The sequence below is a fragment of the Triticum aestivum genome, chromosome 4A, assembly GCF_018294505.1.
Source record: "Triticum aestivum cultivar Chinese Spring chromosome 4A, IWGSC CS RefSeq v2.1, whole genome shotgun sequence".
Taxonomy (NCBI): domain Eukaryota; kingdom Viridiplantae; phylum Streptophyta; class Magnoliopsida; order Poales; family Poaceae; genus Triticum; species Triticum aestivum.
Genome location: NC_057803.1, coordinates 595,843,832 through 595,866,164, shown reverse-complemented (window position 1 = coordinate 595,866,164; position 22,333 = coordinate 595,843,832). Strand labels below are relative to the sequence as shown.

Below are 22,333 nucleotides of genomic sequence, written 5' to 3'. Positions count from 1 at the left end.
GACGTAAATTGCTACATGCATGTTGCTATCCATTGCCCATTTGTGTGGTGGATGACAGCGGTGCGGCCCCATCAATATATAGTACTGAAAGAAACGATTCAAAAAGTACAAGCTCACAGGTTGACAGCTGCCTCGAAATGTTTATATTTTGACTCTGCATGGCCACGCGTAACCAGTTTACATTTATCTCGAAAAAGGTTAATGTTACACATCTATTAAACATGATCTGTAATTAGACGTCGTGTTCGAGACCGTACTAAAAATAAATAGGGCACTCATTTCATGATTAAAGGAGTGCATGGAGAAGAAAAGGAAACTAAGGTTCATGCAAAGAACTGTGATGCCTACCAGGACACTGACTACAAACGAACTACGATGGCGGCACTTTGTTTTACTCGGTTTGGGATTCCGATCAATCACGTCGATGACCCTGGAGTCCCTCTCATTTTTCCATCCGTGATGAAAATGGAGAACCTTGCAAAAAGACTCCATCAGAGGCGCCGCTCGCCGTCACATACATTCGGCCCTTTCTCCCGGCTTGACGAAACCACACGTGGAAGATTACTTAATTTTCACTAGGGCCGATGGGTGTTTAAATGTGGTTAAATTGGTTGTGTGCTAGCGTCTACGTACCTTCTACTTGCGTATCTTGAGCTCCATCTGGCATTCCTCAATCAGTTGGACAGTGACACACACGCACACAACAATGTACTCTATTGCCTTTGAAAGAAAGGATTGAATGCGCAAAATAATATTCAAAAAACATGCAAGTCTGGGGATGGTCGGTCATGGGTGCAAATTGGTGCTCTGCCGCTGCCGCTCGGCTGCTCCCACCGTGCACTAGTTAATTTGTGTCATTGTCTAAAAAGAAAAAAAGAAAAGTTGATATGACGCGTCAATGCAACAATTTTGCACCTCATCCGCGGGTGCAAATTGGTGCTCAACCATTGGCGTGCAACATATATATTCAGTTTCACCTAGTAGCCGAACCAACCAACGACGCGCGCGCACCGGACGAGGGAGGGCCCCGGCCGGAAGGAACCAAAAAGCCAACGGAACGGCCGTTTCCCCACGCGTGGCCATCGGTCGACACGCCACCAGGCCCCAAAAGCTCCGGGATGCCGATCAAAAAAAAAAGCTCCGGGATGAATGCAACGCAGACAAAGAGAGCCCACGCCGAGCAGACGTACGTGTGCGCGCGGCACGTCGCGGTCGCGCCATGGTCACGGGACGGGGCCCTCCACTCTCCTCCATCTCCTGGATGGGTGGATGTATCACCTAGCCACTAGGTCGGGACCGGCGGCACGGCAGGCACGGATTCCTTCTCCTGCCGCGACGGAGACGCGGGCGGGAACGGACGGACACTGGCCGACGGCACGCACGGACGGATGTGACGACTAGTGGCCGGTTGGGACGCGCACGTCGCGCCGCGGCGTCGGCGCTACATGGCGCTATATCGGCGACAGGTGCAGGCCGTGTGTGTGCGCGAGACGTCCAAGGGTTAACACATCGTTACCAAGTCTAGAGGAACGAGTAACTTCTTTAGCGTTGAGGCCACGTTAAGCATCGAGTAGCATCGCGCGAAGTCCACCTAGGCCGTACGTGTTGAGACTTCAGAAAGATGGAATGATCTCGTCCGTGGACGGTACATAAAGGTCCTGAGATCATATCATAGGATGTCATGCCACATGTGGGCTCGTCTCCCTTTCTTACAAAAAAAATCCCCTTTTGCGAATCAACCTGTGGTTGAGTTGGTTAGGTGGACAGTGGTATCCCCAACCCATCAGGGTTTAAATCCTGGTGCTCGCATTATTCCTGGATTTATTTCAGGATTTCCGGCGATGCGCTTTCAGCGGAAGTAGACGTTTTCGTCAACGACGAGGCGCCTACGGTGACTTCGTAAATCTCAAGATGATATGCCGGCTCAGACTTTCGGAGGTGCTCATAGGGATATGGCGTGCGTGTGTGCGTTCATAGAGGTGAGTGTATAGCGTGTATATGAGCGTTTGTGTCTGTACTGATGCTAAAAAAAAATCCCCTATTTTCCGAATACCTTCTTATAATACGTTATCGATAGGAAAGGCAAATAATTGCACCGCGGTCGCACGAACGTATCGTCTCTGCTTTACTACTCCCTTCGACTTGGCTTGCATGTGATGGCTGCATGCATTGCATGGCCGTGTTTACTTTTTACACGCTGATTAGCTCCTTGGGTGATTGCAAAAAAAAAAAAGATTAGCTCCTTGGGTGTTGCTGAGTTAGTTGCGGTCAGTCAAAAAACAGGTAAAACAGAACTTGCCAAACGGATCTGTGGTTTTGAAGAAACAGATGAAAACAATGCTTTGGACAAACCAAGGTATTCATTGCCCCCGCGTTGGAAAACTGAGGTTTTGGAATACCACAGTTTTAAAAAGACAGTGCTACCAAACTAGGCCTTCGTTTTTATTTAGGACGTGTATTAGTTTTGGTTATGGTCGAGCTTTGTAAATTTTCATAAAGTTTATAAACAAAAATATTAACACGTACAATAACAAATCAAACTTTACGAAGTTTGTCTTCAGTCAAACCTAATATGCATAGTAAATAAAAACAAAGGGAGTACAATTTAGTATTTATTATTCTGTGCTTGCCTCGGTCTTCATGTATGATCATGATTCAATGCTCGTCTCTCTTGTCCATACAAGACTCTTCATTTATGAGCTATTCCAAGAAAGAATCTTATTTATGTATAGTCATATTCGCACAAAACACATTAGAAGTAGTTCACATAGACGGAGAAGAGCCCAGTTATAGAGTTGATGCCACCCTATCCATTTCCCATCTTCTCTCCCTCTCGCTGCTGCCTGGCAAAGCCCACATGGCGGCTACGGCTGGGAGTTCATGTTCAGGCGTGGGCCGATGTGGATGCTCGGAGGGAGATGACGAAGGAGATGTGTGTTCGAGTGATCTACGTAAGGCGTGCTCAACGACGGTATTGGTGAAGCCGCCAACGGTGATCTTCAACGACGGCCCGGCCTGGCTAGGTCACCGGAGAACAGGGCATCGTTGCATGTGCCCTTGACGGCAGCGAACTCGACGCCATACCCGGACCTATCGTGCACCAGCATTGATGATTTTTTTAGGTTTTCTCTAGGGAGACTTCACGGTTTGAGACGGCGCGGTGGCGATGTTGTCCCTGAGAATAATTTTCTCACCGCCCTTTCCCCATTTCGTTGATGTGCTTGTCACCTGCGGAGGGCATACAAAGTCGTGTCTCCGATGGGCCTTCCAGCACCGGGTCGGTTTAGGTTTCCAATGGATTCGCCCAGCGTTCGTAGTCTTGGCGTTTTCCTCTCCGGACGATGATCTGTTTCACATATCGCGATCTTCGGCGCCTCCTGGTCTACATCGATGACTTCCCGGTTGCCGCTTCTACAAGCTCTTGTGTTTATAAAAGTTTGCTCCAATGAGGTAGAGCCCAGAGGCAGCATCAAGCTACGCTCATGGCGCGCCGCTGGTGGATGCAGGAGGAAGAAGACTTCGGTCCCAAGAATTTGATTGGAATTTTATCTTTTTATATAGGTCTGTTTGCAGGGACACATGATGCTCAATATATGGCCTTGGACATTTTTCCAAAGAAAAAAGTTGACGTGTGCAAGCTCTACTGACAAGTTCTTCTATATGGGTGTGTTTCGTAGGATGTATGATTCCAAAAGTTTCCTTCTCGACTCATTTTTGGGTGTTTGATAGGGTGTATGGAGGGTGCATGAGTCCACACTAGTTCAACACAAATACACTAGGAGCATGCATGAAGAGGGGTGTTGAGTTGAGCATGCACAAAGAAGGAACAACTATGCTGAGATGAGAATACAACCAAACACACCTAACATTGCCATCACTTTGCGTTTCGAGAGGGTCCAATCTAAAGCCACACTCATGTATTCTATCGGTGAAGAGAATCGGCCCCTTGCTTATCTTCATCGCCCATGCTACTCCCATGATGATTTTCAGGTGGTGCACCTTTAGACTACGGGTTTGTATTAGTTGGTACTTGGTATGTTTTCTCATGTTCTTCAATATAATGATCATATGAGATTGTGATCCATATGATGTAATTTGTGTAGTTACTTCTACTATATAAGATCGAGCTGGAGAAGCAACAAGCAGCTATCAAATGGGAACTCAAAAAAGCCAAGACATTTGGCGAGATTGAGCTTGAGAAGGAGAGGTTGCAACTCGCACGGGACACGGAGGATGCGAAGATCATGTTGGCGGACAAAACCCTTTTGGGTGGGCATACAAAGAAGTGGCTTGTGGACAAGAAGAAGGAGATCAACGACCGTAGGGAGTACGAGGCGGCGAGGGCGCCAGCAGATCATGCGGCCCGGATGCAGGTGGTGCAGGCAGCCCGGATGCAGGCGGAGCAGGACGAGCATGACGCATTCCGCTCGGATCAGACTCCCGGGCAGTTATCCGAATCCATGTGTCACGCTCGGACATTGATTTCATTTTAGCAATGTCCGATCTGTTGAACAATGATTTGCTTTGGCTTTGTTTTAACCCGTTGAATTCGAATAATTTGTATTGTATGATCGACGTGCATGGATTGCATGGGTTGAGAATCGAAATTCGAGCACGTGAATATGCGGCACAACATATGAGAGGCCGGTGGACACTGTCCGCGGACGCGCCCGCGTGCGTGCGCGCGATGGGGGGGAGGGGGGAGATTTGTCAAGTCCGGATGTAGATGCTCTTAAGATCCCTTGATTGAAAGGCAGGCTAAGGTTCGCTGCAGTCTGCCTGCAGGGCGCGCAACCAAACACGGAGAGATGTGAGACAGACAGCCGATGCACGAAATGCTGCCATGTCAGCCTTGCCGGAGTACTGGCTGCATGATATTATGCATATGCATTGCCGGTTCCGGTCCCCGTCTCCGCGCGCCTTGAAAACGTTCGAGTAGAGTAGAGCAGTCGTCGAGCAGGACGATGATGTGCAGTACCGTCCCAAGTCCCAACCCAACCACCTACCTAGCTAGCTAGAGGTAGAGGTAGCGTGGCGAGGTCCCTCTGCTGCCAGCACCTACGGGAAATGATGTACTCCCGCACCATGATGATGAAATGGCGCGCCACCTAGAGCGAGCCGTGCTCTCTCTTATTTTTTCGCGAGCGAATCCGGCGCCTGCGCGTACATTCATATCGGACGGCGACGCGTGTCCGTTTAAATTCATTCAAATTTTGCGCGTCTACACGTAGGTATGTTGTTGGCATAGCTTGGGCTCTGCAGATGAGTGAGTGAGCACAGACGGCAAGACCGGGTGGGCCTGGGAATCTGGTGGTGGGGCTTGGGCTCTACAGGCCCTACCTCCTCCTCACGGGGCGTTTCGGTTTTGCAGGTGCGGCAGCATGGCCCAGCTTGTTTGTTTGTCAGCCAATATTCGTCTGGTCGCAGGCGGTTTTTAGGCTTCAAGTTAGTACTATCGTCAGATTTCTCAAAACAAACAAATACAAGTTCGGCTCTCAAAAAAACACAACAAATATATGAAGTTGTTTCTCAGGACATGTGAAAACAGCGCCACTGAAAAGAAGGTGAAAACGCAACAAATAATAGGAGAAAAAAACGAGAATGGCAAATAAAAAAGAGGGAATGCAATGCACCAGCCGGGAATCGAACCCTGGTCTGTACCGTGGCAGGGTACTATTCTACCACTAGACCACTGGTGCTTCCATGCAACGTAGAGAAAAGGACCACAATAATAACAATAGTAAGAAGAAACCAAGAAACAAAATGACACGAGCCGTGCCACCAGGATGCAACACGACGTCGATGTCAGGGGCTCACCGGCCAAACAAACCGGAAAGAAAGAGGTTGAGCCCATCCAGGAACCGTGATCGATCGTCTTTGGGCTCGCTTTGCTCTTCCGGCAACCGTCACATCGCCCATGTAGTACTGGCACTGCTCTACTCTATCCGGTGCGGATCACCCAAGAAAAGCAAAACGTTGTGTCATTGTCATTACGCTGTACGTACGAGACTTGAAACGCTCAAACGCACGCACCGGTTTCTTCCTTTCGTCGTCGTCGTCGTCGTTGTCGTCGTGGTGGTGGTGGTCATGCACGGCGTAGATTGCTACCACCCTGCCGTAGCGATCGCCGGCCTGCTCCTGCGCGACGTGTGCCACTCCACTTTAATTGCGCCGTCTTTTCTTGACACCGCGTGAGAGCTACTAGTACTCCTTATACTACTGCGTACATACATTCATTCACCGTGTGACCGCGTGACGGCGACGTGCAAATTGCTAAGGCGGTGGGGTGGGATGAAAAGGAGACACCGACCGGCCCTGCTTTGCCGTCTCCTTTCTTTTGGGGAGGGAGATGGTCAGCTCAACGTCGACGGACCTCCCTCCCTCCCTCCCTCCCAGGAGACGCGAGAGTTTGGGTTTGGTGCTCCATCAACAAATGGGAAAGGTCGGCACCAACTTTACCGACATATATAAACTGAAGTCACCGGTTCAGAGAAGAATGCCATGGACGAAATTCCGGAGCAGGACTCAAGCCGAAGCAAAGCAGCAGATACTTATTTGACGCCGGACCATTTGCAGCAGATCTTGTTATGCTTTGCTTTACCGTCTGCTAGGTAAGGAAAAGCACACGGGCATCTCTCCTTTAACCCAGACCCTTACAGCATCTACATCGGATCTCTCTTCAACCCGCCTCATACGTCTGAACGGGCTGCCCGATCACGATTTCTCGATCCAGACGGACGCCTCAAACGGGCCTGAAACACTCAGATTGACCGGCATCCCCCATATCCAGTTCAAATATGAGGCGGATATGGGGACGCCCGAGGACACCCGCCACGTCGGACCCGGTCCATACTGGCCCACCCATCCCCACTTATATTCGTCCCCATCCTCTCGCCGGAGCAAACTCTAGCCACTTCACTCCACTCCCCTCCACCACCCAAGCTCACCTCCGGCGGTTTGCGGACTTCTTCGCCATCGCAGGCAGCGGATCGGACTCTGACTAGCCCGAATCCGTCGACTGGGGTGTGGTCCCGTGTGGGTTGGAGAAGGCAATCGCAGTTCACATTGCACTCCGCCGCTCCCGGGAGGACACCACCTGGCCGACAGATGGATTCATCCGCCGCGACGCCATAGCGTTGGCTCACCGGGCGCTCGGGTCCTCTAGTGCTAGATCCTCGTGGTGCCGGCCGAAACACCTCTCCTTCCCCATCACCGGCCGGGCAGAGTATGAGTCCCATCGGGAACGGGCGGCCCGCCATGGAAAGGAGAGGATAAGGGCCGCCGAGGCCCGTATCGCGACGGAAATGGCGGCGGGCTGATGCAGCGGCGTGGGCGGCCGCAGAGGAGGAAGCCATCCGCACCCGCATTATGAAGAAACGACAGCGGAGGAACACGCGCGCCCTCGCCCGAGAGCAGAATCGGGCGGTTCGTGCCATGGACGAACAGCCATCGAAGGAGGAGAAGATGGACAACGACGCGCGAGGACACCTCCAGCGACGAGCAGGTCCGGCTCGATCCGTATGCGTCTTGGACCGGTACTTCCGCGAGAAGGACGACAAGGGCGCCGGGAAGGGCAAGGGCAGTCGTGGATGAACTCCACCATAGCCAAACACGCCAAATTTTGATAGTCTGATGGCATGTTTAGTGTAGTATGATGGAGTAGCCGGACGATGCGTGCGCGTCGACGTAGTTGCATGAGTTTGTATGGATTTGAGATATGATAATTGAGGTGCCCGGGTGTGGATCGTATTTTTTGAGGAGTGCCGACGTAGTTACATGAGTTTGTATGGATTGGAAATATGGCAATTGACGTGTCCAGATGTGAATTGCATTTTTTGAGGAGAGTCTGAACGTTCTCCACGTCAAACCGACACCCGCTTCCCTCCCAACACATAGCACCACTGCCTCTACCGCTTTTTAATACTCTCACGCTTCCGCGACCACCCTTCCAAAACCCTCACCATCAAATGCTACGATGGGCAAGAAGATGATGGAGGATAAGGAGCTCAAACGAGCATGGTGACTGCTCGGCGATGGACATAAACACGGGGAGCTCTGGATCCAGTCCGAGCCGGGCGGAGACAACTTGCCGCCGCCGCAGGCCGTCGGGACCGTCATCCTCCCCCGCTCCGTCCCTGGTAAAGGAGTAGTCGATCGATGAAGAAGAGAATGACGACGTCGGCCGGGAGAAGATCGCCACCGCGGTTGGGGTGGCTTCTACAACTAACGTAACGACGACCCCGCTGGTCTTAGAGGTCACACCTACAAGGCCGCCATTGGACATCTTGTGTGGTTTTAGTTTAGATTAGGTGGGATGTAAAATACATTGAACTTGTTAAACTTTGTTACTCCCTCCATTCCTAAATGTAAGACATTTTGCGGGTTCTAACATGGACCATGTAAAGAGAAGAATAAGTGAATCTACACTCTAATATATGTATACATACATCCGTATGTGGTTCATATTTTGAAATCTCTAAATGGGCTTATATTTAAAAACGGGGGAGTAGTTTGCATGTAATATATTGAGTTCGCTTAGAATCCATGTTTGAAATATTCGAAATGAGCGGCTTTTTTTTTAGGATGGTTGCGTGCGCCCGTCCGTGGGTCGGTGAACAATTGAGCACGTCCTTCTGAAGCAACCGTTCCCCGTGGATCACTGCACGACGACGAGCCGGGTGGAGCTAGGGCGGGCCGTGTGCTAGCGCGTGGAGAGGAGCAGGACGGTCCTCGAACCGAACCCTTGTTTATTTCCGCCCGCGTATGCGCGTCGCGGGCGCATAAACAAAGGGGACCGAAAGCATGTGTGCAGGGCAGTACAACAGGAGCAAAGCACCAAATTGTGCCTGCCCCCTCCTCCCGGATACGTGTATGCCATAAACTGGCACAGTACCAACATCAAGAAGGGAGAATCATGCCTGATTAATTTCATTTAAGGGAACAAAACTAACATGCTGCTAGATTCGGCGGCCTCGCAAGTCTAATTTAGAAGCAACGGAATCGGGCAACTGTGTTCATGTCTTGGATTAGATTTTGTCTGTCGGCGCCGGCAAATCCATACCAGGGACGGACGGAGGCATGACGAGGCAAGCCAATTATCAAAACAAGCCGGGTGAAACGGCCGCCGTGCTTTCGTGAGACGACGACATCCTGGGATCCGTCGTCCACAGATGATCGATCGATGGCCACACAAAACCAAACGTGGTCCGAGATCGAGCGAGCTCACTCGGCGATCGCAACGTCGAGCTAACTCCGGCCGAGCAATCAATCCAGATCCATACGTACGTACATGTATTCATCTCTCGGTACGTACCGTGGAGGGAAAATCATCTTTGATGCCAACCAAAACAATCAACAATTACACCCACTAGCTAATCCATCGGTAATCCACACCTAATGGCTGATCGCTAGCGCTAATACTACCACTGTACAAGCATCTGATGATCCATGCATGTGTCCCCCTCCACTGTACAAGCCTACGTACATCGCCGCACAGTGCCGCCATTGACGGGAGCAGAGCAGCTTGTGTCTGCTGCAGTCGCGCGATGGCTACCCGAACCAGAGGCCGAGGCTGTCGAGGACGCGGACGCCGAAGAAGGTGAGGTAGATGACGATGAGGCCCACCCCGTACACCCGGTCCAGCCGCATGCCCCTCGCCGGCACCACCACCGCCGCCCACGCCAGCCCCGCGCACAGGAACCCCACCGTCTCGTACACGGCGGAGTCGGCCGGCAGCGTGAACGGCGCCGGGTACTGCGCGCCGGCCGCCAGCGTGAGGGATAGCCCCAGCCCCACCACCGTGTTGAACAGCGGCCCGGCGTAGCAGGCGGAGACCGCCGTCTGCGCGCCGCCCGGGCCGCCGTGCGTCGCCATCGCCACGTTGGAGACCAGGTCGCCGAGTGAATCCCCCCACGCCAGCACCGTCACGCCCAGCACGCTCGCCTTCACGCCCACCATGTACCCGATCGCCACCAGCAGGGCCACCAGCTCGCGCGCCAGGGTGTATGCCCAGAGCACGCTCATCAGGAACCCTGCGGCAAGCCATGGCACGCGGCGCCGTCGCCCGCGGGGAGGGGATGCGGCGTCCGTGGTCGCCGCGGCGAGGGCGGCCAACAGGAGGCCGAGGACGGCGCCTGCGAGGAGGATCGCGTGGCCGTCGCTGGTGTGGTGGTGGTGCGAGGATGTTGCCGCCGGGCTGTGCGAGGTCCAGGTCGTGGCGAGGAGGACCGGCGCCAGCGCGGCGGAGGCCACGGCGCAGGGCCGGGACCAGCGGTGCGCGGCGATGTCCGGGATGGTGAGCCGCCGCGGGAGGTACAGCGGCATGCGGAGCGCGCACACGAGGTAATGCAGGCAGGCTGTTGCCGTCGTGGAGGCTGGCGCGGTCTTGGACGAGTAGGACGGCAGCGGAGGTACGTCGTCGTCGTCGTCGTCCTCTAGGAGGAGCGGCGCCGCGAGGTCGGCGTGCGGCGGCTTGCCCGGCTCGGCGCAGCACTGGGAGGTCCAGACGAGGACGACGTATGCGACGTAGATGGAGACGAATGACGCGGCCACCCAGACGGTGATCGTGCCGCTCACGAGCACGGCCACGAGGTAGCAGAGCGCGAAGAAGAGGAAGCAGAGGTCGCGCAGGAACCCGCGCAGCTCCACGACGGCCCCTCCCCGTGACCCCGCGGCGGCGAGCGCGACGACGCCGGCGACGACGGTGGACACGAAGAGGGCGCCGCCGAGGGCGCTGTTGAGGCCGACCCCGCCGCCGTCCCCGCCGTCGCCGGCCGCGAAGGAGACGACGCTGGCGAAGACGTCGGGCGCGCCGTTGCCGAGCGAGAGCAGCGTGACGCCGGCGACGGCGGGGGGCAGGCGCAGCGCGGCGGAGAGGCCCTCCAGCGACGCGCAGAAGTACTCGGACGCGGTGTCGCCGAGCAGGTAGAAGAGGACCACGAGCCAGAGCAGGAACGCCGCGTAGCCCGCTGCCGGGTGCCCCGCGCCGGCGAATCCGCAGTAGAAGAGGCGGAGGTAGTCGACGTACCCCGCCGGCGCGCAGGGGGTGTGCGACAGGAGGTAGGCGCACCGGGCCTCCGCGCCGTGCAGCGCCTGCAGCTCCTGGCAGTCCCCCCGCGGCCTGGCGGCAAAGAACGGGGAGGAGAGGGCCGCCCGGTGCACGACGTGACGGAGGCTGGGGGCGGCGTGGTGGCGGGCGGAGGGGGAGAGGGTTGGGACGAGGAGGAGGGGGAGGAGGAGGAGGAAGCAGGCGGTGGGGACGGCGGCATTGCGAGTGCGCCGGCCGCGCGGGGGCTCCATAAAAGAAGGGGGACGGGGGCTAAATCGGGCGGCGGGGAGGGAGGCGCGCTAGGAGGGCATGGCGGTGGCGGGCAGAGGCTGAGGCTGAGCGGGAGGCCGGGAGGGATCTGCGGCCGGAGGTGTCGGGGAATGCTCGGCCGGAGTGGAGGAGTGGAGAGGATTTGTGATGGGTCGGGTCCTTGCGAGTTAAGTAAGTGTGCGTGCGACGGTGCGAACGGGCGCTCGAGTGGGAACGTGGGCTCTGCGCGTCTACTACGTGGAGGCCACCGCTGCTCTTCTGCTCCTTCTTCTGCTGCTCCGGGACTCTGTGGACGCCGTGCTACGTGCCGCCCTGTGATGTGTCCGTGTCTCCGGACGGACGGTGCGATCGGTGGACACGCCTCAACTGTGGCAATGTTGGGGATACGCCGGCTCGCGCGCCCGAGGCTAAAGTCCGGCTATTTAAGCCGCACGGCTTCCCCTAGCCCTAGTCACATCTTCTTCATCCTCCTTTGCGCCTCCGGTCTGAGCCCATCCATATCTCTTCGTCTCTGTCTCCCTCTTTCCTCGCCGCCTGTCTTCGTCATGGCCCAGTAGAACAACATCATGTATACTATGTTAACGTTGGAGCACCACTTTCCAGATGCAGAAGGAGATCTGGGCAAGGCGCGCCGCCCGTGTCGGAGCCGGCCTCCCTCCAAACTCGCCGAAGAAGGAGGAGGAGCAAGAGGAAGAGGAGGGGTCCATGGAGGGGGCGGGTCCGGAGCAGGAAGACGCGACGGAGCCGGAGCTGGTTGCGGGCTTCACCATGTCGGAGTTCGCGCTCGCCCAAGCGGCGGAGATGGCGGAGTAGACCACCATCCTGAAATCCATCCAAGATGAGGCGTACGTGGAGTCCAACCGGCGCTTCATCCAGCAAGAACATGCAGAGGCCGATGCGCTTTTCGACGAGCTGGATGCATAGGAGGAGACGGAGGCCGACGCGGAGCCGAAGTTGCATCTGTTGCCCATGTACCCGGAGCTAAGATAGTGGATATCTCCGAGGTGGTGTAGGTTTAGTTGATCTACGTGTTGGAAATATGCCCTAGAGGCAATAATAAAAGCATTATTATTATATTTTCTTGTTCATGATAATTGTCTTTATTCATGCTATAATTGTGTTATCCGGAAATCGTAATACATGTGTGAATAACAGACATCAACATGTCCCTAGTAAGCCTCTAGTTGACTAGCTCGTTGATCAACAGATAGTCATGGTTTCCTGACTATGGACACTGGATGTCATTGATAACGAGATCACATCATTGGGAGAATGATGTGATGGACAAGACCCAATCCTGAACATAGCACATGATCGTATAGTTCGTTTGCTAGAGTTTTCCAATGTCAAGTATCTTTTCCTTAGACCATGAGATCGTGTAACTCCCGGATACCGTAGGAGTGCTTTGGGTATGCCAAACGTCACAACGTAACTGGGTGACTATAAAGGTAGACTACGGGTATCTCCGAAAGTGTCTGTTGGGTGACATGGATCAAGACTGGGATTTGTCACTCCGTATGACGGAGAGGTATCACTGGGCCCACTCGGTAATGCATCATCATAATGAGCTCAGAGTGACCAAGTGTCTGGTCACGGGATCATGCATTACGGTACGAGTAAAGTGACTTGCCAGTAACGAGATTGAACGAGGTATTGGGATACCGACGATCGAATCTTGGGCAAGTAACATATCGATAGACAAAGGGAATAGCTACGGGGTTGATAGAATCCTCGACATCGTGGTTCATCCGATGAGATCATCGTGGAGCATATGGGAGCCAACATGGGTATCCAGATCCCGCTGTTGGTTATTGACCGGAGAGTCGTCTCGGTCATGTCTGCTTGTCTCCCGAACCCGTAGGGTCTACACACTTAAGGTTCAGTTACGCTAGGGATGTAGGGATATGTATATGCAGTAACCCGAATGTTGTTCGGAGTCCCGGATGAGATCCCGGACGTCACGAGGAGTTCCGGAATGGTCCGGAGGTAAAGATTTATATATGGGAAGTCCTGTTTCGGGCATCGGGACAAGTTTCGGGGTTATCGATATTGTACCGGGACCACCGGAAGGGTCCCGGGGGTCCACCGGGTGGGTCCACCTGTCCCGGGGGGGCACATGGGCTGTAGGGGGTGCGCCTTGGCCTAATGGGCCAAGGGCACCAGCCCCACATAGGCCCATGCGCCTAGGGTTTGAAGGGGGAAGAGTCCTAGGAGGGGAAGGCACCTCCTAGGTGCCTTGGGGGGGAGGGAAACCCCCCTTGGCCGCCGCACCCCCTAGGAGATTGGATCTCCTAGGGCCGGCCACCCCCCCTTGGCCCTCCTATATATAGTGGGGGAGAGGAGGGACTTCATACCTGAACGCCTTGGCCTTTGGTTGCCTCCTTCTCCCTCCCCAACACCTCCTCCACCTCCATAGTGCTTAGCGAAGCTCTGCCGGAGTACTGCAGCTCCATCAACACCACGCCGTCGTGCTGCTGCTGGTGCCATCTCCCTCAACCTCTCCTCCCTCCCTTGCTGGATCAAGAAGGAGGAGACATGGCTGTTCCGTACGTGTGTTGAACGCGGAGGTGCCGTCCGTTCGGCGCTGGTCATCGGTGATTTGGATCACGTCGAGTACGACTACATCATCACCGTTCTTCTGAACGCTTCCGCTCGCGATCTACAAAGGTATGTAGATGCATCTAATCACTCGTTGCTAGATGAACTCCTAGATGATCTTGGTGAAACGAATAGGAAAATTTTTGTTTTCTGCAACGTTCCCCAACAGTGGCATCATGAGCTAGGTCTATGCGTAGTTCTTCTTGCGCGAGTAGAACACAATTTGTTGTGGGCGTAGATTTGTCAACTTTCTTGCCGTTACTAGTCCTTTCTTGCTTCAGCGGTATTGTGGGATGAAGCGGCCCGGACCAACCTTACACGTACGCTTACGTGAGACCGGTTCCACCGACTAACATGCACTAGTTGCATAAGGTGGCTGGCGGGTGTCTGTCTCTCCTACTTTAGTTGGAGCGAAATCGATGAACAGGGTCCTTATGAAGGGTAAATAGAAGTTGACAAATCATGTTGTGGCTTTAACGTAGGTAAGAAGACGTTCTTGCTAGAACCCTAATTCAGCCACGTAAAAACTTGCAACAACAATTAGAGGACGTCTAACTTGTTTTTGCAGCAAGTGGTTTGTGATATGATATGGCCAAAGTTGTGATGAATGATGAATGATCTATATGTGATGTATGAGATGTTCATGCTATTGTAATAGGATTCACGACTTGCATGTCGATGAGTATGACAACCGGCAGGAGCCATAGGAGTTGTCATTATTCTTTTAATGACCTGCGTGTCATCGAGAAACGCCATGTAAATTACTTTACTTTATTGCTAAACGCGTTAGCCATAGTAGTAGAAGTAATAGTTGGCGAGCAACTTCATGGAGACACGATGATGGAGATCATGATGATGGAGATCATGGTGTCAAGCCGGTGACAAGATGATCATGGAGCCCCAAGATGGAGATCAAAGGAGCTATGTGATATTGGCCATATCATGTCACGTTTATTATTTGATTGCATGTGATGTTTATCATGTTTTGCATCTTGTTTACTTAGAACGACGGTAGTAAATAAGATGATCCCTCACAATAAATTCAAGAAGTGTTCCCCCTAAGTGTGCACCGTTGCGACAGTTCGCTGTTTCAAAACACCACGTGATGATCGGGTGTTTTATTCAGACGTTCACATACAACGGGTGTAAGACAGATTTACACATGCAAACACTTAGGTTGACTTGACGAGCCTAGCATGTACAGACATGGCCTCGGAACACAGAAGACCGAAAGGTCGAGCATGAGTCGTATAGAAGATACGATCAACATGAAGATGTTCATCGATGTTGACTAGTCCGTCTCACGTGATGATCGGACACGGTCTAGTTTAACTCGGATCATGTAATACTTAGATGACTAGAGGGATGTCTAATCTAAGTGGGAGTTCACTAAAAATTTGATTAGTTGAACTTAATTATCATGAACTTAGTCTAAAATCTTTGCAATATGTCTTGTAGATCAAATGGCCAACGTAGTCCTCAACTTCAACGCGTTCCTAGAGAAAACTAAGCTGAAAGACGATGGCAGCAACTATACGGACTGGGTCCGGAACCTGAGGATCATCCTCATAGCTGCCAAGAAAGATTATGTCCTACAAGCACCGCTTGGTGACGCACCCGTTCTCCCTGCAGAACAAGATGTTATGAACGCTTGGCAGGCACGTTTCGATGACTACTCCCTCGTTCAGTGCGGCATGCTTTACAGCCTAGAGCCGGGGCTCCAAAAGCGTTTTGAGAGACATGGAGCATATGAGATGTTCGAAGAGCTGAAAATGGTTTTCCAAGCTCATGCCCGGGTCGAGAGATATGAAGTCTCCGACAAATTCTTCAGCTGTAAGATGGAGGAAAACAGTTCTGTCAGTGAGTACATACTCACTATGTCTGGGTTGCATAACCGCTTGACTCAGCTGGGAGTTAATCTCCCGGATGATGCGGTCATTGACAGAATCCTCCAGTCGCTTCCACCAAGCTACAAGAGCTTTGTGATGAACTTCAATATGCAGGGGATGGAAAAGACCATTCCTGAAGTATTTGCTATGCTGAAATCAGCAGAGGTAGAAGTCAGGAAGGAACATCAAGTGTTGATGGTCAATAAAACCACTAAGTTCAAGAAAGGCAAGGGTAAAAAGAACTTCAAGAAGGACGGCAAGGAGGTTGCCGCGCCCGGCAAGCAAGCTGCCGGGAAGAAGCCAAAGAATGAACCCAAGCCCGAGACTGAGTGCTTTTATTGCAAGGGAAGCGGTCACTGGAAGCGGAACTGCCCTAAGTACTTAGCGGATAAGAAGGCCGGCAAAACAAAAGGTATATGTGATATACATGTAATTGATGTGTACCTTACTAGTGCCCGTAGTAGCTCCTGGGTATTTGATACCGGTGCAGTTGCTCACATTTGTAACTCAAAGCAGGGGCTGCGGAATAAACGGAAACTGGCAAAGGACGAGGTGACGATGCGCGTCGGGAATGGTTCCAAGGTCAATGTGATCGCCGTCGGCACGCTACCTCTGCATCTCCCTTCGGGATTAGTTTTAAACCTTAATAATTGTTATTTAGTGCCAGCTTTGAGCATGAACATTGTATCGGGATCTCGTTTAATTCAAGATGGCTACTCTTTTAAATCTGAGAATAATGGTTGTTCCATTTTTATGAGAGATATGTTTTATGGTCATGCTCCTATGGTGAATGGTTTATTCTTTATGAATCTCGAACGTGATGCTACACATGTTCATAATGTGAGTACCAAAAGAAGTAAGGTTGATAATGATAGTCCCACATACTTGTGGCACTGCCGCCTTGGTCACATAGGTGTCAAACGCATGAAGAAGCTCCATGCTGATGGACTTTTAGAGTCTCTTGATTATGAATCATTTGACACGTGCGAACCATGCCTTATGGGTAAAATGACCAAGACTCCGTTCTCGGGAACAATGGAGCGAGCAACCGACTTATTGGAAATCATACATACTGATGTGTGCGGTCCGATGAGTGTTGAGGCTCGCGGTGGCTATCGTTATGTTCTCACTCTCACTGATGATTTAAGTAGGTATGGGTATATATACTTAATGAAAAACAAGTCTAAAACCTTTGAAAAGTTCAAGGAATTTCAGAGCGAGGTTGAAAATCAACGTGACAGGAAAATCAAGTTTCTACGATCAGATCGTGGAGGAGAATACTTGAGTCACGAGTTTGGGGCACACTTAAGAAAATGTGGAATAGTTTCACAACTCACGCCGCCTGGAACACCTCAGCGTAATGGTGTGTCCGAACGTCGTAATCGCACTCTGTTAGATATGGTGCGATCTATGATGTCTCTTACGGATTTACCACTTTCTTTTTGGGGCTATGCTTTAGAGACTGCCGCATTCACTTTAAATAGGGCTCCGTCGAAATCCGTTGAGACGACACCGTATGAATTATGGTTTGGGAAGAAACCTAAGCTGTCGTTTCTAAAAGTTTGGGATGCGATGCTTTTGTCAAGAAACTTCAACCTGAAAAGCTCGAACCCAAGTCGGAAAAATGCGTCTTCATAGGATACCCAAAAGAAACTATTGGGTACACCTTCTACCTCAGATCCGAAGGCAAGATCTTTGTTGCCAAGAATGGGTCCTTTCTGGAGAAAGAGTTTCTCTCGAAAGAAGTAAGTGGGAGGAAAGTAGAGCTTGATGAAGTATTACCTCTTGAACCGGAAAAAGGCGCAACTCAAGAAAATGTTCCTGAGGTGCCTGCACCGACTAGAGAGGAAGTGAATGAAAATGATCAAGATACTTCTGATCAAGCCCCTACTGAAATTCGAAGGTCCACAAGGACACGTTCCGCACCAGAGTGGTACGGCAACCCTGTCTTGGAAATCATGCTGTTAGACAATGGTGAACCTTCGAACTATGAAGAAGCGATGGCGGGCCCGGATTCCGACAAATGGCTGGAAGCCATGAAATCCGAGATAGGATCCATGTATGAAAACAAAGTATGGACTTTGACTGACTTGCCCGTTGAGCGGCGAGCCATAGAAAATAAGTGGATCTTTAAGAGGAAGACAGACGCGGATGGTAATGTGACCATCTATAAAGCTCGGCTTGTCGCTAAGGGTTATCGACAAGTTCAAGGGGTTGACTACGATGAGACTTTCTCACCGGTAGCGAAGCTGAAGTCCGTCCGAATCATGTTGACAATTGCCGCATTCTATGATTACGAAATATGGCAAATGGACGTCAAAACGGCATTCCTTAATGGTTTCCTTAAGGAAGAATTGTATATGATGCAGCCGGAAGGTTTTGTCGATCCTAAGAATGCTGACAAAGTGTGCAAGCTCCAACGCTCGATTTATGGGCTGGTGCAAGCATCTCGGAGTTGGAACATTCGCTTTGATAAGATGATCAAAGCGTTTGGGTTTACACAGACTTATGGAGAAGCCTGCGTTTACAAGAAAGTGAGTGGGAGCTCTGTAGCATTTCTCATATTATATGTAGATGACATACTTTTGATGGGAAATGATATAGAACTCTTGGACAGCATCAAGGCCTACTTGAATAAAAGTTTTTCAATGAAGGACCTTGGAGAAGCTGCTTATATATTAGGCATCAAAATCTATAGAGATAGATCGAGACGCCTCATAGGTCTTTCACAAAGCACATACCTTGATAAGATATTGAAGAAGTTCAATATGGATCAATCCAAGAAGGGGTTCTTGCCTGTGTTACAAGGTATGAAATTGAGCTCAGCTCAATGTCCGACCACAGCAGAAGATATAGAAGAGATGAGCGTCATCCCCTATGCCTCAGCCATAGGTTCTATTATGTATGCCATGCTGTGTACCAGACCTGATGTTAACCTTGCCGTCAGTTTGGTAGGAAGGTACCAAAGTAATCCCGGCAAGGAACACTGGACAGCGGTCAAGAATATCCTAAAGTACCTGAAAAGGACTAAGGAAATGTTTCTCGTTTATGGAGGTGACGAAGAGCTCGTCGTAAAGGGTTACGTCGATGCTAGCTTCGACACAGATCTGGATGACTCTAAGTCACAAACCGGATACGTGTATATTTTGAATGGTGGGGCAGTAAGCTGGTGCAGTTGCAAGCAAAGCGTCGTGGCGGGATCTACATGTGAAGCGGAGTACATGGCAGCCTCGGAGGCAGCACATGAAGCAATATGGGTGAAGGAGTTCATCACCGACCTAGGAGTCATACCCAATGCGTCGGGGCCGATCAAGCTCTTCTGTGACACACTGGAGCTATTGCACTTGCCAAGGAGCCCAGGTTTCACAAGAAGACAAGGCACATCAAGCGTCGCTTCAACTCCATTCGTGAAAATGTTCAAGATGGAGACATAGAGATTTGTAAAGTACATACGGACCTGAATGTAGCAGATCCGTTGACTAAACCTCTTCCTAGAGCAAAACATGATCAACACCAGAATTCCATGGGTGTTCGATTCATCACAATGTAACTAGATTATTGACTCTAGTGCAAGTGGGAGACTGTTGGAAATATGCCCTAGAGGCAATAATAAAAGCATTATTATTATATGTCCTTGTTCATGATAATTGTCTTTATTCATGCTATAATTGTGTTATCCGGAAATCGTAATACATGTGTGAATAACAGACATCAACATGTCCCTAGTAAGCCTCTAGTTGACTAGCTCGTTGATCAACAGATAGTCATGGTTTCCTGACTATGGACACTGGATGTCATTGATAACGAGATCACATCATTGGGAGAATGATGTGATGGACAAGACCCAATCCTGAACATAGCACAAGATCGTATAGTTCGTTTGCTAGAGTTTTCCAATGTCAAGTATCTTTTCCTTAGACCATGAGATCGTGTAACTCCCGGATACCGTAGGAGTGCTTTGGGTATGCCAAACGTCACAACGTAATGGGTGACTATAAAGGTAGACTACGTGTATCTCCGAAAGTGTCTGTTGGGTGACATGGATCAAGACTGGGATTTGTCACTCCGTATGACGGAGAGGTATCACTGGGCCCACTCGGTAATGCATCATCATAATGAGCTCAGAGTGACCAAGTGTCTGGTCACGGGATCATGCATTACGGTACGAGTAAAGTGACTTGCCGGTAACGAGATTGAACGAGGTATTGGGATACCGACGATCGAATCTCGGGCAAGTAACATATCGATAGACAAAGGGAATAGCTACGGGGTTGATAGAATCCTCGACATCGTGGTTCATCCGATGAGATCATCGTGGAGCATGTGGGAGTCAACATGGGTATCCAGATCCCGTTGTTGGTTATTGACCGGAGAGTCGTCTCGGTCATGTCTGCTTGTCTCCCGAACCCGTAGGGTCTACACACTTAAGGTTCAGTTACGCTAGGGATGTAGGGATATGTATATGCAGTAACCCGAATGTTGTTCGGAGTCCCGGATGAGATCCCGGACGTCACGAGGAGTTTCGGAATGGTCCGGAGGTAAAGATTTATATATGGGAAGTCCTGTTTCGGGCATCGGGACAAGTTTCGGGGTTATCGGTATTGTACCGGGACCACCGGAAGGGTCCCGGGGGTCCACCGGGTGGGTCCACCTGTCCCGGGGGGCCACATGGGCTGTAGGGGGTGCGCCTTGGCCTAATGGGCCAAGGGCACCAGCCCCACATAGGCCCATGCGCCTAGGGTTTGAAGGGGGAAGAGTCCTAGGAGGGGAAGGCACCTCCTAGGTGCCTTGGGGGGGAGGGAAACCCCCCTTGGCCGCCGCACCCCCTAGGAGATTGGATCTCCTAGGGCCGGCCACCCCCCTTGGCCCTCCTATATATAGTGGGGGAGAGGAGGGACTTCATACCTGAACGCCTTGGCCTTTGGTTGCCTCCTTCTCCCTCCCCAACACCTCCTCCACCTCCATAGTGCTTAGCGAAGCTTTGCCGGAGTACTGCAGCTCCATCAACACCACGCCGTCGTGCTGCTGCTGGTGCCATCTCCCTCAACCTCTCCTCCCTCCCTTGCTGGATCAAGAAGGAGGAGACGTGGCTGTTCCGTACGTGTGTTGAACGCGGAGGTGCCGTCCGTTCGGCGCTGGTCATCGGTGATTTGGATCACGTCGAGTACGACTACATCATCACCGTTCTTCTGAACGCTTCCGCTCGCGATCTACAAAGGTATGTAGATGCATCTAATCACTCTTTGCTAGATGAACTCCTAGATGATCTTGGTGAAACGAATAGGAAATTTTTTGTTTTCTGCAACGTTCCCCAACACTACGTAGTAAGCAGATGTTTCTTTTGCATGTTTTGTATGGTCTTGAGGGTTGAACTATGAGGTATTTAGATGTAGAGAAGGAAATTTGTGGGCCGACCGGTCATTGCAAGCACGTCTGGACGCGTCCGTGAGTGTTTGATGGGCCGGATTTGGTGTATCCGGTTGTAGATGCTCTTAAGCTATTACGGATAACAGATTGATATCAACCAACTGGCCGGAATGTGCCTTGAGCGCGAAACCACCCTCACCGCTCCTTGCACCAGCTCAGCTCTTCGTCTCCAGCTGATCCGAATTAGCTCTCCTCTTCGCCGCTCCAGCAACACGAGACATCACCGTAGCAGTACAGACTTGATGTCCGCACACAGGATCTTTCATTGATGGATTAAGTCACTCACTCTTCTCAGAAGAATTCGGGTGTTTGTCCACACCGCACCCTGAAAGCAAAGATAATTACGCATAGTCCATAAGGTCCAAATGGTAGCAACAAACGCAAATGTTAACCACAGAGTTTTTGTGACAGACACACCACAAAGTAGATAATTCAGACATATCACACGGAAACACGAAGCTAAAAGCATCTGCTACATCTTTCCAAACCTCTTCGGGTACAATGCAATCAAAAACATACATTGAACAGACTCATCCTCTTCACAAAAAGGACAAGTCGGATCGTCCACTTGTCGCCGTTTACTAAAGTTATCACTGGTTCGGATCATGTTGTTAAAAGCTAACCAGACAAACACTAAATATCTATGGGAAACAAAAAATTTCATAAGTTTTTCCAGGTAGGGGTACAAACCCTACCCCATTTGATCATTTTATAAAAGGAACTGGCCGAATAGGTGCTAGAAGGCCCCAGAACCCAAATGGGTCAATCATCATCACAATTAGGGACGTAAACTGGAATAAGATCAAGCAGCTCCTTCCATTTAGTTAAATGCGTCTCATGCACACATCGTATGAACTTCAGTTTTAGTGTACAAACATTCCAAATCTATGCAAGAGTGCAGTTTTGCTGCTAACATATCGTAAACATCCCCGAATTGTGTTTCCAGCGTAGTATCCCTAGAGGCCATTTATAGAGGGGCGGGCTCCCACAAAAGGTCAAGTGATCCCTTTCCAGAAAGCTGGGCCCACATTAGTGTTAGACCAAAGAAGGTTGGGCTTACTTGTGTTATACCTATGATTGACCAGAGAAATCCAATTTTTGT

General features: G+C 51.2%; 1 protein-coding gene and 1 non-coding gene across 2 annotated transcripts; both read right to left on the bottom strand.

Moving 5' to 3' along the window:
- Positions 1–5,628: 5,628 nt before the first annotated feature.
- Positions 5,629–5,699, bottom strand: TRNAG-GCC (transfer RNA glycine (anticodon GCC)). The gene has a single exon. It is a non-coding gene; the product is annotated as a tRNA-Gly (tRNA).
- Positions 5,700–9,272: 3,573 nt separating this feature from the next.
- LOC123087355 (cation/calcium exchanger 1) lies at positions 9,273–11,502 on the bottom strand. The gene has a single exon (XM_044509351.1). The coding sequence runs from the start codon at positions 11,296–11,298 to the stop codon at positions 9,550–9,552; it is 1,749 nt and encodes a 582-aa protein (XP_044365286.1). The 5' UTR covers positions 11,299–11,502; the 3' UTR covers positions 9,273–9,549.
- Between the last annotated feature and the right edge of the window lie 10,831 nt (positions 11,503–22,333).